Raw genomic sequence first — 17,286 nt, 5'->3', positions numbered from 1 at the left:
AGATCAGTATCAGGGTGGGCCGGTGAGGATAGCATTAGAGTAAAAAGCATCCAGAGGCAGGCAGTGATCACCAAGAGGCAGAGGCTAAGAGCATACACCCCAGTGGTATGCCCAGACTGCCACATGTGAGGCTGGTGTGGAGGCTCATCTCAGGGAGACAGAGCAGCACAGGCAGCCTCAGTGCAGATATGACAGGCAACAGGGAATAGCAGCCAAGAGAAATGGTCCAAGGAGTGGCAGAAGGGCAGGCTGCAGTGAGTGTCTCACCTGGTGTCTCACCTCTGTAGGGACTTCAAGGGAGAGGCACAAAAAAAGGAAAGGGCCAACGGCCATGCAGTGGATTTGGAGACAAAGAGAATAAAGATTTTCCCCTTGCAATCCACAGCCTGGTAGAGTCAGAAAAAACGTCATTTGCTAATATCCCCTCACTTCCCAAATTTGTGTTTTGTTTTGTTTTGTTTTTTAATTCCTTGCTCTTCAAAATTTGCTATTGGTATCATTAATGGGCAGAAAGAATCCCTAACACACTTGGATTCACCTTTCCATTTAAAAAAATACACCAATTGTATTTGAATGAAGTCACAGCCACCCAAGCCAACCACTGCAAATGATGTCACTTACCATGGCACAGCACTGTAAATCAGATAAATCATAAGGATTTTTAAAGTTTGTAGATCATATTGAACTTGGCTTAATAGGCCTTCTCTTCAAACCTCTGAAAGGATGGCTCATAAAGAAGTAATTAGTTTATATAGACTGTCAAGGTTCATGGGGGACAGCTGGCCTTTGATGTCTCGTCTGTGATTACAGGCAGCTACAAGATAATAAAATCAAGCTCTGAACTCATGCCAAGGTATTCAGTGATCTCACTCTGGACACTCTGCCAAGCAGAACAAACTATAAATGGCTGGTTGCACTCTTGTTCTTTGGTTTGTGATCTCAAACAAGTTCACTGAGACATTTAGGACTTTCAGAGGCCCCACATTCCCATTAAAGTAAAACCATTAACCTTAAAAATTCATGTTCATAATTAATATTTGTGGTGGGCTCCAATTCCAGGACTATTCAATATGGCTACTGTAGTAAGCCACAGAAATGGCTTCTGGAGGAGAAATTTGAACTGGTATTAACTTGTCTAAGTGTGGTTATTAAACAGTGCAATTACTGGCAGTAGGAGCTGGTTCTCAGTATCATTGATTTTGCTGTGATGATTGCCAGTTATATCTTTTTAAAACACAATCTCCTCATTGTTTTCAAATTCCCAGTTCATTCTTCTCTATGTTGCCATCTTATCTGAGCTGTCTTGGGTCCTTCATTCTTCTGCAGCTTTAGTGATGCTCCATGGACCCTTAACACAGTAAACTATATAACAGGTGGTTTTCACTAGGCCTCTTTGGTTTCCAAGGACAGAGCCATTCTTACCCATCTCCAAGAGATAGAGTGGATAAAAATGCAACAACAAAGATGATTTTGTGGAAATTCAGGATCAGTATGACACCAGGACCACTCAGGAACTGAGGCTATCGTTCCCTTCAGGGACCACATACTCCCTCCCCTCTGGGCACATCTGCTTCATCTGCTTCTCTCTGAGACCACTGTCCTCCCCTCACTCTGCTAACAGGGTACTGCTAACTGCAGTTTGAGCATGTTATGGAAGCTTCATCTCCAACAGTTGCCCCCTTCCCCACATGCCCCCCACCATCCCCATTTGCCCTGCACGCCCATCCTTTTAACTTCTCAGCATTCAAACAGGAAGCCAGTTGCACTATTTGATCTTTTCAATCCAGCTAGCAAGTTAGGTTGCAGCTTGGGTCAGGTGCCCACCCCAGGTCCAATCACAGTTGGTCAGGTAGGCTGGGTCATGGGGCTTGGAATTTGACCACCAGGGCAGTAAGCAGGGAAAACACCATAATGTGTTTGCATCATTACTTGTCGATGAAGCATGCCATTGATTTAAAGTCTCTGATATCCCAGAATGTCTTTAAGCTTGCAGCTTGTTGGATCTTAAAGTGTTCTTCTAACAGAAAAAAAGAAAAGTGGTTGGGGGTTTTGTTCTTTATTTTTTGTTTTTCCTGATTCATTGTATAAAGAGCCCTGACTTTGCAGTTCCAGGTTTGAACCACTGTCTTGCACTGAGGCTGGACAGAATCAGCCACTGATGTGAAGACAAATGAAACGGAGAGTTTTCTTAGGGACTGAGCCTAGGATCCTGAACTTAGGAGGATTCTGCAGACTCTTACCAAGTCCACCGGACTTGGGATGTAGCAAAACTGAATAATGATGAAAGAGAAGAGTGGTGAACAGGGAGCAGTAGAGAACAATAAACACAGGAGCCCCTTTTAAGGAGCAGAATCACTCTCAAAATGTGTCAGGGGTACCTGGCAACATTTTTCCAGCAGGATATCAGAATTGCTATGGGCCACACCAGTGGTAGCTATGTGCCTCCCATTCTTCTCCTCTTGGAGTGGGAGTCTTATTGAGTTTTCCTTCCCCTGACATATATGTATGAGAAGAAAATTGTCATTTATCAGCCTCTGGATCAAAAGGAGTTGCATCTAGTTCTGATAAAGATCACAAAATATTGATCTTTAAGCCAGATGCCATGATTGGATACATTTTGGGGGTCCCCAGGATAGGGATGAGCATATTTTACATGAAATAAGGGTGTGAATAATTGTGACCTACAGTTGAGCTGTGATGGAATGATTGCACTGATAACCCTACCCCCGCCCATCCCTGTGGTAGTCTACTCCTGCACTGACTCTGGGCTTGGCTGTGGGACTTGCTTTGGCCAGTGGGACAGTGATACAGTTTGGCTCTGTGTCTCTACCAGAATCCCACCTCCAACTGTAATCCCCAGGTGTCAAGGAAGGGACCTAATGGGAGCTGACTGGCTCATGGGGGTGGTTTCCCCCGTGCTATTCTCATGATAGTGAGTTCTCATGAGATCTGGTGGTTTCATAAGGGGCTCTTCCTCCTTCACTCTCTCTTTCACCTGCCACCACATGTCTGCTTCCCCTCTGCCATGATTGTAAGTTTCCTGAGGACTCCCCATCCAGGTAGAACTGTAAGTCAACTAAACCTCTTTCTTTATAAGTTACCCAGTCTCAGGGAAGCTCTTTACATAGCACTGTGAAAACGGACTAACACAGACAGTAACAAACTTGTCATAAGTAGCTGCTTGCCAATATGCTTTTACATTTCTGTACTTTAAGGAATGAGCTCAGGGTAGCCTGCTGGAAGAACACATGGAGAACAGTGTCATCCCAGCCAAAGTCACCGTACAGAACAGCCAGCCTATGACCTACTCATTAACAGCGGGTGGAGACATAAACAAGCCCAGCTGAGATCAGTTGAGTCTGGCTCAGATGAGTAGAACTGCCCAATAAGCAGGTAGACTCAGAAGAAAGAAGAAATGGTTGTTGCTTGATGCTCCTAAGTTTTGGGGTGGTTGTTGCACAGCAATACTTGGAGACATCTGGGCTGAAATTACAACTTCACCACTACTACTGTGTCCTTGGCAAATTATATGATCTGACTTAACATCAGTCTCTCCTATAAAATCATAATAATGCCTATTTCAAAAGATGGTTGTGAAAATTAAATTATGATAAAGTATGTGTAAAATAATGCCTGGTGTGTATAAACATTAGCTAATTTTCAGTGCCATTGTGTACAAGTTGTTTTCTGTACAACGATGTATGGCCCAGGGGACAAGTAGGGGCAGAAATCCACCTCTTTCTCTACTCGCCAAGCCATGTGCTCTGGAGTGAGACAGTGTCCATCTGTAAGAAGGGGCACCTGTTTCTAATTTGCACAGTTAGTATATGGGCTGGCACCAGATCTGCTATTATTATTGATTTCATTATTCACTTTCCATCTTGTTTTAGTATAGTATTGTCATTAACTCAGAGTCCCAGAAAACTTGAAATTCCTATGTCCAACTGCTTCTCTCAAGCTATGTCCTAGGGCCAGTGCCTCAAGTGTTCTAACCTGAAACTCCACGTCTCCTGTTAGGGTGACCAACTCACTCTGGTTTACAAGGACCTTCCTGGTTTGGGCACTAGAAGTCACACATCCCAGGAAATCCTTCCTTTCCAAGCAAACCAGGATAGTCCATCTCCCTGGGTGTCCCCTTTCAACCTTAGTGAGGGAAAATGGCCCAAAAGTTTCCACTGATTGTCCCCTAAACGTTAGTTTGGCCTAAAGCAGAACCTAGCAATAGCCTTCTTATTAAGAAAGTCCAAAAGCTCTAGGTAAGGCTCACTGGTGTATGGGTGTGATAGGCCTTGCTGACCCCATCCCTCACCTTCTACCATCAATCAGATCATGAAACCCATGGTCCCTGCTGTAGGTATTTACCTGTGACCTTTTACCCTCTTCTTCTTAGCTGACTGAAGCCTGCACCTGTCCTCCTTCATCTGTGCTCTGGCTCTTAGTCCCTCCTCCAGCCATCCCCTTGAGACATCCTCTTCAGCTTTGCTCCATGGGCTTTGTGCCCTCAGAGCCTGCCTCTGACCACTCAGCACAGGAGGAGCTGTGCGTGCCCATCCTCACAGGTTCCCAGCTGCTGCCAGTAAACTCCCTCTAACCAGGACGCTGTGTACAGAACTGGGGCATCAAGGTTGAGCACAGAATATGATGGAAAAGTACACAACAGAATCTTGTAGGTGAGAGGCAGTAGCCCAGATGGTGGATTCCAGATAGGTCTGAAGCTGATTTTCTGCAGGGAGGGTGATGAAGCCACATGACTGCTTGGGAAGCAGAGTGGGATGCCAGGGGACACCCTGCCTTCCGGTCCTCAGGAATGGCCCCCAAACAAACCAGCTTGAAATGCAAAGGCACATCTACTGTGAGACTGATGTGGATGGCATCTCTGCCGTGATGTCCGAGCTCAGAGAGCTGTGAGGCAAGACAGAGTGAAGAAGGCTGGGTATTGTGCTCATGATCCTGAAGGCGCTGGACAGGGAAGTGAGGTCCTGATGTGGTTATTCCATAATATCCCATGTGGTTCTCACTCACAGACCTCTTTCAACATTTTTGCTGCTTCCATAAACTGCCTAAATATTAGTTTACTTACAATTTGTTCTAATTTGGTGTTTTTAAAAACTCACGTGCATTTATTTTAAAAGAGAATGACTAAAATGAAAAGCCAGCAATCCTTGCCTTGAATAGAGAATAACCTAAATAAAATACAACTGAATGTTATTAAAATTCTAGCTTGATGTTGTTGCTTACTGAAGGCTTTGTGATAGGACTTGCTCCCTCTTTGTCAAAAAGCGAGACTAGCAATATTTGAGTGGTGTTGAAGATGTCTTGAACCTCCCAAGCTGCACCTTCCTCCTGGACATGATCAGAAAGAGAATTTAAAGGGGAATGACTAACTCAGCATGGGATTCAGCACTCTTTAATGCCATGTCTGGGTATCATGTAAATCTTGTACTTCCAATGAGATAAGTCCTACACCCTGGAAAATTGGCAGAGGAGAAAGAAGGCAGGACTTGGAGTCTAAAAGTATGGAACTGAGTGGCAGGGCTGATCCATCCTGGCTAGGTAAGCTTGAACAGTTTTTGAAATTTCCCTAAGTCTCAATGTCCTCACTTGCAAAACAGAATCCTGATAGCTGACTTACCTGTTCCACAAGGTTGGTAAGGTTTGGACATAAGTGTGTGTGTGTGTGTGTGTGTGTGTGTGTGTGTGTGTGTGTAATAAAAGGACACATGATTTGCAAGAGTCTGAAACTATATCTTGCAACTAATAGATTACTCCATAGGGATGCATCATAGGTAGAATTTAAGAAAATTTATTCTCAACTAACTGATATTTATTTGTAGAATTCTGTATGATTTTCAAACTATTTTCCCTTACACATTATTTAACTGACTGTCCCACACCATTACACTACCCAACAATCTAGGCAACATAGCTTGATAGTACAAATGGGTGATCAAGCCTTAGAACAAACTCAAAATTTTCTCTTTTAAAAAAAATCACAGATTATAATTTGCACTATTGTAATCAACCCAAATGAATCAAATACTCTGGCTTATTGATAATAATACAAATTTCAATTACTCTGATTACTCTCATTATCATTGCTATGATTATCACAACTATGATTTATTGGGTGTCTACTGGCTACCAGAGAGAGCTCTAGGCACTTTGCATTAGTATCTTACTTAATCTACATATTAACACCAGGAATAGGTATTATGATTACCCCCATTTTAAATATAAGGAAACTGTCCCTCAGAGTAGTTCAGTGACCTATCTGAGATCATACAGCTAGTAAGTGGCAGAGTCTATGTTAGTTTGGGTCAAAGCCTGTGACCATTCACAACATCTACCTTCCCTTCTCACCATAAGACACGTGGCCATCCCAAGCATGTGGGAGAGGCTTTGCCAAGGGTCTATCCCAATCCCTGTGGGAGGGTCTTTGCCATCAGGCACCTATAGGGCCTGAGGCATGAACAAGACCCTGAGGCAGGTCCAAAGATAAGAAGGCAGATAGACTAGCAGGCCCTGAACAAAAGGACAAACAGAGTTAACCATGTATGAAAGAGGATTCCCAGCTGCAACCAGCACTGTAACCAGCTAGTCAAAACCAGGCCAAATCACGTCCCAGGCAATTTTCTGGGCAGCCCTCAGAGAATCACCCAGCCTGAGAAGTCAGCCAATTATGCCTGATCATTCTCTGCAGCCCTGTCCTTATAAAAGACAAGTCCAGACCAGCCCAATGTAGACAAATGAGCAGTTCTATCATCTCTGAAAGGCAATCTAATTCCCTTCAAATTTAAAAGTCTCTACAGTTTCCTAACAGGCCTTAGTGGGGCATAGGTAGAAATTAATAAGTTCATGGTGTGCCCAGCTTCCTTTCATTATCATTTTTTTCCATGCAGCGGGCAGGATTTTCATTATTACTCAAGGATTTTTTTCTGTATCTGATTCTAAGAAGGTCAAATCTACAGAGCTCAGACACTGGGTTGAGAATTGAGTCAAGTCTAGTGGACTTGACTGAAGTCTGAGGGAGGTTTCATTTACTGAGCATTGGCATTTTACTAATCAGGTGGGATAGAGATCAAAAGAAAATATCATAGGGAAAGAGAACTCAGAGTAAGTGCTGAGAAGCCCTGGTTCTAGATTCAGCCCCAGGCTAGCCTGTTCTGGGATGTTGGGCAAGTTGCTTAGCCTCTCTGAGTTAGTTATCTCCCCTGCCAAACTGGCAGGGAGGAAGGTATGGAATAGGAAACTCAAATTTATTAAACTTCTGTATCTTGGATCATTGCAAGATGTGTCATAGACACTCTTTAAATTTCATCAAAACAACAAACAGCTCCGGAAAGCTTGTATTATTTTACAGATGATGACAGTAGGCTACTACTAAATCACACCATCAGAATGCACCTTATGAGGGCCAGTGACTTGGGTGGTGTGAATGAAATTGCAAACTCATATAACTTTTCTGGAAAGCAATTTAACATGTTTCACAACATTTAAAATGTTTGGCCAATTAACTAAAATTCTGGAAATCCATCCAAGCAACAGAATCTGAAATGTGGACACATGTTATAATAAAAGAGAATTGGAAACAGACAAAGTGCCAGTCAGAGAATGGTGAACTCCAGAACATTCATTAAGTAGGAAATCATGTAGTCATTTAAATAGTTGCAGAAAAATATGTAATAAATGGCAAATTTTCATTACTGTGAAAAAATGAGTAATAGTATACAAAATGAGGTATAATAACAAGTTTTTTTTTTGAGATAGGGTCTTGCTCTGGGGTTCAGTGGCACAACCTTGGCTTACTGCAGCCTCAGCTTCCTAGGCTCAATTGATCCTCCTACCTGAGCCTCCTGAGTAGCGGGAACTACAGGTACGTGCCAACACACCCAGTTAATTATTAGTAATTATTATTATTTTGTAGAGACAAGATCTTACCATGTTTCCCAGGCTGGTATCAAATTCCTGGGCTCAAGCAATCCTCCCCTCCCCAACCTCCCAAAGTGCTGCGACTATAAGCATGAGCACCCAGAGTGATCGCAATTTTTGAATGAAAAAAAAAAAAGTAGAAAAATGACAAGAAGGAAATAGACTAAAATGTTATACCTCATGCTTTTACTGTGTGTTTCACTGTATTTTCCACAGTTTCTACAATAAATACTTATATATCTCATTTGTTATTGTCATAATTAGGAGATATACCATAAAAGTTATGTTAAATCTTTGAATTTTGCAATTATTTACAAAATGCAATCATAATATTTAAATGAAAATCATGTGAGATCATGTATGATTCTAAATGATATATTGGCAGAATCTATACTGTAAAACATTTTTCTTAAAAAAAAATTAAAGGGGGAGACACATAAGAGAAATAACAGCACAAATGGTATGGATGGAACTGTCTTCCACAAAGCTTAGAGCCTATCTCCTGGGCTAAATGAGAAATAAAGACCACTGGGAAAGGGGTGGGAAAACTGACACACAATACAAAAGCAGCTGATAAGGGAGGACTAAAAGCTTCAGTTGACTTCGAGGAGTGATGGAGTTGGCAGATATGAATTTTTCAATTTTATGAGAATGATAGGGATCTGAAATAAATCTTCGGTATTTTCTTTTTAAGATAAATGTTTTAAAATAAATGCCTGTAGCATGGATGGATGGCTAGTGCCTGTGTCCTGTCTTAGAGCTGATCATAAATAACACTGAGAAAAATAGCTCTGGCCATTCTAAAAACCACCTTTATTTTTTACTCCTAAGAGCTTGGAGGATTATATTTTGATGCATTAAGCGAGACTCTTTTAAGGCAGCTGCAAATAATAGAAGTATAGAAGTTAACTTTAAATGGAAATAACTACTCAGGGCTTGGCTTAGAAGGAAACTATGGTTTCAAGAAGTGCCTGAACAGTTGTGGGTGCATCTAACGGTCAGAATACAAATTCAAGTTTAAAGGCATTTGGTGGGTTTCTGACTTAAGGAAATCCTTTTGTGAGTCTTCAGATGAAATATTTAATTCTTCTTCAGCCCTATAACCAACAAACTTTAATAACCTTTTGTAAATCCAAACTTTCAAATATCAGATTTGCTTGAGGTATTTTTTTTTTTCTATTGTGGTCTGTACATGAGAGAGCTTATAACTTTACTGTAGAACAGCTTATTCAACGACTTCGGTTTCCTTTCACCATGAGACGAGATCAGGACATTAAAGGCAGACATACAATCAGACACATTGCTCATCTTTTATAGTGCCAGCCTCAGCACACTGCAATGACTTCATGTCATCTGATTACTTCCTGTTTGTCATTTATTTTCTCTGTCACATTTGAAAGAGGGGTCACATATCAGATGGAAAGGTGAATGAGAGGATCTTCTTAGTGGAAGGGCCTCTGCATATAGGCTGTGAGGAAAGGGGCTGAGGGAAGTGAGGGGCTCATGCTCGGTGGAAAAAGGAAAACCACTACTCAGCTCTGTATTTCAGACTTATCAAGATAAACCATAATCTTGCATTTTTATGCTAAATCTCCCAATTTCTAAATGTTGTTTCTACTTATTTTTTGCTCTGTCACACAGGATAGAGTACATTTTGTACATAGTTCACAGCAGCCATCTAAAATTCTTTGAGTCAAGTGATTCTCCTGCCTCAGCTTCCTGAGAAACTAGGACCAGGCAAGCACCACCATACCCAGATAATTATTATTATTATTTTGTAGCGATGGGTTCTGATTAGGTTGCCCAGGCTTATCTTGAACTTCTGGTCTCAAATGATTCTCCTGCCTCAGCCTCCCAAAGTGCTGGGGTTACAGGCATGAGCCACTACATCTGGCATCCATTTTTTCAAGTGCATAATAAAGCAAACATTTCCATGACCCAAACATTTTTACTAATATTTGTTTAAAAATCTCATTTCCAGGGGTTGCTGATAATTGCTGACTAAACCCAATACCATTATTAGCTATGTCCAAGAAAGAGATGTGTTGGAGTCTTCCTAGACTGGCAAAGAAGATACTTCATCTTTTGTGGTAAAGACTGCAAGGAGTTTATACTTCCAACTGGCATTTGGTAAAACTGGGACTTCTGAGGGTGATTGGGAAATGTGTGGAAATGCCTCAATTCTAAACATCATGGAAGTCACAGGTACCCTCGGTGGTTTTCATTCTACATAAAATAAAGCTTTCTTCTGAAAGTAAAGTATCTCCCTCTTTGCAAGAATGCTTATGGGTTTATCTTCACATAATACTGAATTTCCCCATTTAATATAACTACCTTCTCACTCCATACTTTATAATATTCCATAATGAAAGTTGTCTTCACAGAGCTTATCTCTTAGAAGTGCAAAAGAACCCCTTTTTCTCTGCCCAAGTAGCTCATAATGTAGCAGGCAAACTGTCAGAAAAAAATAGACTTCATTGTGGTGAAAACCTCAGCCCGGCACCCATCTATCATAAAGCAATCTTCTAGAAATCTTGAAAACCTTCATTAAATTTCCTGTCCTTCTCCTGACAGTTACAAAATGTTAACAATATTACTCATGATGCAGGCATCTTCAGAAATCCTTTGTCTAATCCCTCCTCCCACTGCCATGACCAGTCCCTTCTCTTTGCCAAAATCCATGGAAGCATGAGGCATAGCCGAGTTCCTCACTCAGCCCTCCTGGGGCCTACCATTTGAAGAGGGTCCAAGGAGGAGGCAGACGTAGCCTTGATGATAGTGAGAGGCTCTCTAGCCACAAGAGGGAAATATGGCATTGCCTTGGGATTCCTCCTCCAAAGACACACCCACTTGGAAGCTCAAGAACAAGACCCTGTGCCACTCTTAGCAGATATTTCCTGGTCTTTCTCTCTCTGTCTTTTCTCTTGCCCATTTACCACGCTACAAGTCTCCATTTATCGATTATATGTGGATAGTGGGGACAATGGATTATCTCTTTATGGGTAAAATTCCCCTAAGAACCTTACTAGCCCAACTTCTCCAATTCTACAGGCCGCTTCAGCAATTTACCACTCGTTAGAAGAAGAAACAAGGGTCTTGCACTGGAGGCAACATGAAGGAAAAAACAAACAAAAACACAAGGATAGCCAGAATCCATCCCAGAAATAAGAAGAGGCATACAGCTTTAACATCACAGGCTGATCTAGAGATGCACAGGGTGGTGACAATAGCTATAAAGCCATATTCTGGGCTTTGTGGAGGTTTCACAGCACATCTTCAAAGTGAGCCAGGCCCAGCCGTAAGAAGCCATAATCTCACCTGCAAAAGGAACCGGTGCATCTTTATCCAGAGCTACCAGTGGTGGATCCAAAATGACTGTGTCATTGTTCTCGGTTATGACTCCATGATATGAAGTCTCGATCCATGGCTTGTGCTTATTGACTATAAAATAGGGGAAAGAAAAAACAAAAAGGATCATTATTTAAATAACAAACCCATAATAATGTATTATTAAGATTGTATATTTGCCCAATCATAGGCTGTCATCCAACAATCCCATGAGAGACATGGAGCATGTTAATCCCATTTTAAACCCAGAAAACTTCAGAGAAGTGCAGGGAGAGGTTCAACACCTCACCCAAGGCACTCAGAAGGTGAGAGACAGCATTGACTATCAAACACTGTTTGTTTTGCCTCTAAGACCATGGGTTCTTCACCTCATCAAAATCCCATTATTTGTATTTCTGGATACCCAGTATAGATAGATATTATTGAGGACTGATTGAAAGCTTTAATTCTGTAATGCTACCATCTATTAATAGATGTTTCAGAGTTAAAGTCCTTTATCAATCAATAAACTAGCAGTTACTACTATGTATGCTCAGGTTTCTGACCTCAACCAAATCTGATCCATCATTAGAAGTTACTGCATTTTATATACATGTATACACACACATATGGATAAATATCATTATATATGCAAAGATACAACAGATATTTGAATATTTTCTGATCATTTAAAAATTGTATACCTCAGTGGTCTAAATTATCTAGCAACTTAAGTTGTTCTTCAATAATTTCACTAGCTGAATTAAATATTAACCAATGAACAATTAATACACTGAAAATACATATCAACTATATTTTACGGGTTGAATTGTGTCCTCTACATTAAAAAAATACATTGATATCCTAACACTTAGAACCTCAGAATATGAATGTATTGGGAGATAAAATCTTTACAGAGGTAATGGTTCCGCATCTAATATGATTAGTGTACTTATATAAAGGGAAAATTGTGGCACAGATATATGCACACTGAGAAAATCTCATGTGAAAACAGAGTTGTGTAGCCCCAAGCCAAGGAACTATAGGAAGCTAGGAGAGAATCCTGGAATGGAGCCTTTCCTAGAGCCTTCAGAGGGAACCTGGACCTGCCAACACCTTGATTTCATATTTCTGGCATCCATAAATGTGAGACAATAAGTTTTTGTTCCCAGATACCCAGTGATACGGTTTGGCTCTGTGTCCCCATCCAAATCCCATCTTGATTGTACTCCCATAATTCCCACATGTTGTGGGAGGGACCCAGTAGGAGACAATTGAATCATGGGGGTGGTTTCCCACATACTGTTTTCCTGGTTGTGAGTAAATCTCACGAGATCTGACAGTTTTCTCAGGGGTCTCTGCTTTTGTGGCTTCTTCATTCTCTCTTTGCCTGCTGCCATCCATGTAAGATGGGATGGTAAGAGGTCCAATTAAACCTCTTCCTTTTGTGAATTACCCAGTCTGGGGTATGTCTTTATCAGCAGCATGAAAACAGACTAATACAGTAAACTGGTACCAGTAGAGTAGGGCGTTGCTGAAAAGATACCCAAAAATGTGGAAGTGACTTTGGAACTGGGTAACAGGCAGAGGATGGAACAGTTTGGAGGGCTCAGAAGAGAGGGAAATGTGGGAAAGTTTGAAACTTCCTAGAGACTTGTTGAATGGCTTTGCCCAAAATGCTGATAGCGATATGGGCAATGAGGTTCAGGCTGAGGTGGTCTTAGATGGAGACAAGGAACTCGTTGGGAACTGGAACAAAGGTGACTCTTGTTATATTTTAGCAGAGACTGGCAGCATTTTGACTCTGCCCTAGATACTTGTGGGATTGTGAACTTGAGAGAGATGATTTAGGGTATCTGGTGGAAGAAATTTCTAAGCAGCAAAGCATTTGAGAGGTGACTTGGGTGCTGTTAAAAGCACTCAGTTTTAACAGGGAAACAGAACAGGTAAGTTTGAAACATTTGCAGTGTGACAATGCGATAGAAAAAAAATCCCATTTTCTGAGGAGAAATTCCAATCAATTGTAGAAATTTTCGTAAGTAAGGAGGAGCCCAATCTTAATCCCCAAGATAATGGGGAAAATGGCTCCAGGGCATGTTCAGAGGTCTTCATGACAGCCCCTCCCATCACAGGCCCTGAGGCCTAAAAGAAAAAAACGTGGTTTCGTGGGCTGGGCCTCTGAGCTATGTGCAGCCTAGGGACTTGGTGCCCCGTATCCCAGCTGCTCCCCCATAGCTAAAAGGGGCCAACATAGAGCTCAGGCCATGGCTTCAGATGGTGCAAGCCCCAAGCCTTGGTGGCTTTCATGTGGTATTGATCCTGCAGTTGCACAAAAGTAAAGAATTGAGGTTTGGGAACCTCCACCTGAATTTCAGAACATGTACGGAAATGCCTGGATGCCCAGGCAGAAGTTTGCTGCAGGGGAGGGGCTCTCATGGAGAATCTCTGCTAGGGCAGTGCAGAAGGGAAATGTGGGGTTGGAGCCCCCACACAGAGTCCCTACTAGGGCACTGCCTAGTGGAGCCATGAGAAGAGAGCCACTGTCCTACAGACCCCAGAATGCTAGATCCACTGACGCTTGCACCTATGCCTGGAAAAGCTGCAGGTACTCAACACTAGCCCATGAAAGCAGCTGGGAGGGAGGCTATACCCTGCAAAGCAACAGGGGTGGAGCTTCCTGAGACCATGAGAACCTACCTCTTGCATTAGGGTGACCTGGATGTGAGACATGGAGCCAAAAGAGATCATTTTGGAGCTTTAAAATTTGACAGCCACACTGGATTTTGGACTTGAATGGCCCTGTAGCTCTTTTATTTTGGACAATGTCTCCCATTTAGAATGGCTGTATTTACCCAATGTCTGTATCCCCATTGCATCTAGGAAGTAACTAGCTTGCTTTTGATTTTACAAGCTCATAGGCAGAGGGGACTTGCCTTGTCTCAGATGACACTTTAGACTGTGAACTTTTGATTAACGCTAAAATGAGTTAAGACTTTGGGGGACTACTGGGAAGGCATGATTGTTTTTGAAATGTCAGGACATGAGACTTGGCAGGGGCTAGGGGCAGAATGATATGGTTTGGCTCTGTGTCCCCAGCCAAATCTCATCTTGAATTTTACTCCCACAATTCCCACCTGTTGTGGGAGGGACCCAGTGGGAGATAATTGAATCATGGGGGCAGTTTCCCCCATACTGTTCTTGAGGTAGTGAATAAGTCTCACGAGATCCGATAGTTTTATCAGGGGTTTCTGCTTTTGCATCTTCCTCATTCTCTTGCCTGCTGCCATCCATGTAAGACGGGACTTGATCTTCCTCGCCTTCTGCCATTACTGTGAGGCTTCCCCAGCCAGGTGGAACTGTAAGTTCAATTAAACCTCTTTCTTTTGTAAATTGCCCAGTCTTGAGTATGTCTTTATCAGTAGCAAGAAAATGGACTAATAGACACAGTTTGTGGTACTTTGTTACAGCAGCCATAGCAAATGAATACAGTATACTTCTATCAGCAGGTACTAATGAAGGGCAGAGAACTGAAATAAGACTGTGCCAGGATTTGGTGTAATACTCCAATGTGAGAATCTCATCTGGTGAAAACCCAGTTCTTGCCAATTCTTCCCCTTGTATGTCTTTGTTTGATGGGTTCTAGCCCAACCCACTCCTATCTGAATGGCTGCAGGGGCCTCCTGACTGGTCTCTCCATTGGAAATCTTGCCCTACTCTAGTCTACTCTGCACACTGGTATCAAGAGTGATCTTTCTAAAACATTAATCTGATTACTCAACTGTGAGTTGCTTGGTTTCTCTTTTTTAGTCCCCTCTGCCCACCCCCAATACCCTCACAGAAGTCAGGATACAGAGTAGGTACATAAGAATCAAAATAACAGGTTAGAGAGGGGGGTCTAGAATAATCAAAATTGTTCCGATGCCAAACTTCACACCCTACTTCATGGTTTAAAAGGTGTGGTCACATATGCAATGCTTACCACAGCATCCTGTGAGGTAGGCATGATCATTATAAAGATGAATAAACTACGACCACAAGGTGTAACTTTCCCAAGGCGATTATATGGTTAAAAATTAATAAGCAGGAAAATCAGAAACTCATACTTTGTGATATCTGAGAAGTGCACACACACATAATATATATGTAATGCACATTATACAGTATATATTTTATATATTACATTACATATTTTTCAGTAGCCACAGCGAAGTGAGAGCTTATAGAATTGCGAGCAGCTCTGAGGCAGTGGCTCCTGTCCCCTTCCCACCTCATCGTCCTTCAAAAGGTCAGTTCAGAAGCTGTTCCAGGAGCAGTGGCAGACTATACCAGGGCCACCATTTTGCTCCTTCTCACCCATTCCACAGCAATCACAAACTAACTGGAAAGCCGTCTAATGAGGCAGGGACATGTGCCTTGCTATTCTCAGGTCTTGGCCCCTGTAACTCATTTTTACAGATTGGACCATGCCCAGGGCAGAGAGAAGCTCTGGCCACTGCAGGTGTGAACTGGACAGTAGGCACATCCATTCCCACATTTTGGCATTCAGGCTGATGCTTCATTATGGACCCTGGAAGAATTACAACCACCCGGGGCTGTCCTCACACTCCTTTGCTCTTTTATTAGCCATCAACACAAATGCAATGTAAATAATTTGCAGCTGTTGGGAGAAACAATTAAATCTTTTTTCCCCTTAATTAAACCTAGGGGCCTGTTCATTAGAACTGTGTACAGAGCATACGCCAGGAGCTCATCCAGTGTTTCAGATTCATTGTGCCTATCTAAATGGTCTAAATTAGATAGTCTCAGTGGCAGGCAATGAAATCTAAAGTTGCAGTTCCTGGTTTTAGCCCTGACTTAGCCACTTCTGGCTGGTCCTATGTGAATTCGGTAGCCTCTCAGAGTTTCAGTTCCCACGACTGTAAAATGCTGATGGTGATGCTACTTACAGTGTTGTTCTGTCATTCATACGTCCTGTGCTAGACACACAGCTGCTGCTTTTTCACTACTCAAACTCACCACCCTGCTTGCTGGGCAGTGACAATGTCAGAAGGAGAGGTGATTTGAAGCCCAACTTTAAAGTTGATGTTTTTCCCTCATTAGGAAATGGGCTGACTTCCTTCTATGCACAGGGTCTGCCTTCCTTTACTCCTCTCTGTCACTACTTCAGTTAGTTGGGTACCTATCACATATCAGGCATTTGACAATACATATATTCATGAATCCTCACAACAACCCCATTGGGTAATACTTTATTTCTCATTTTGCAGGTGAGTCACTGAGGCTTAGAGGGATTTAAATATTCTCATTTTGGAAAGTAAGAATGCTAACATCCCCCAAATTTCTCCCTTCTCTCCCACATTCTAACTTCCCTTACATCAGAACTTTTGCTTTGTCAAGACTGATTCATAAACAAAATCACCTTCTATCCTTTATCTATAGATCAAGTCATCAGGGTTGCAAACCAATAACTTAATTTACATTAATTCGACTACGAAGATATCATTCATGGCTGAGCCAAGTATTGTACAATGATTACTTATTCTTCTTAGTGGTCAAATGATCATTTTGAGGACAACATTATCTGCATCCAGATAAACTGGATTCTTTATTTTTTACTCCATCAAATGGCTGAATCATGTTCCATCATAGCTTGCATCACATTTGGAAGCAGCCTCCTTTGTATACTTTTGTTTCCTGAATTTAATGATTGCCTTTTTATATCTATTGAGTAATGAAACATAAAAATTCTTCTCTGAGCTCAATTATGTTATAGCTTTTAAATCATCCATCTATTACTCATTCTTCATTTGTAAAACAAAGATACTTATTTCTCAGGAATGTTGTGAAAATTTCACGAAATGATGTAAGCAAACATAGTACCCAGGAACAGAGCAGACATTCAAATACTTAGAACTCTCCCTATCCCATCTCATGATCCTGGGTGGCTAAGGTGGCACTCTCAGAAATATTCAGCCCAGCTTAATCCATTCAATAAATATTAATGGAGTATCCAAAATGTACAGAAAAACA

The 17,286-nt window shown here is 41.8% G+C and overlaps 1 protein-coding gene across 1 annotated transcript in view; it reads right to left on the bottom strand.

Moving 5' to 3' along the window:
* CLSTN2 (calsyntenin 2) overlaps positions 1-17,286 on the bottom strand; it is a 625,300-nt gene that overhangs the window by 374,960 nt on the left and 233,054 nt on the right. Inside the window, exon 2 of the mRNA XM_010356587.2 lies at positions 11,248-11,370. Coding sequence (XP_010354889.1) covers positions 11,248-11,370 — 123 coding nt within the window. The remainder of the gene's footprint in view (positions 1-11,247; positions 11,371-17,286) is intronic.

This window comes from Rhinopithecus roxellana, chromosome 1 (assembly GCF_007565055.1).
Source record: "Rhinopithecus roxellana isolate Shanxi Qingling chromosome 1, ASM756505v1, whole genome shotgun sequence".
Taxonomy (NCBI): domain Eukaryota; kingdom Metazoa; phylum Chordata; class Mammalia; order Primates; family Cercopithecidae; genus Rhinopithecus; species Rhinopithecus roxellana.
The sequence above is the reverse complement of the archived record's forward strand: the minus strand, read 5'-3'. Positions and strand labels throughout refer to the sequence as shown.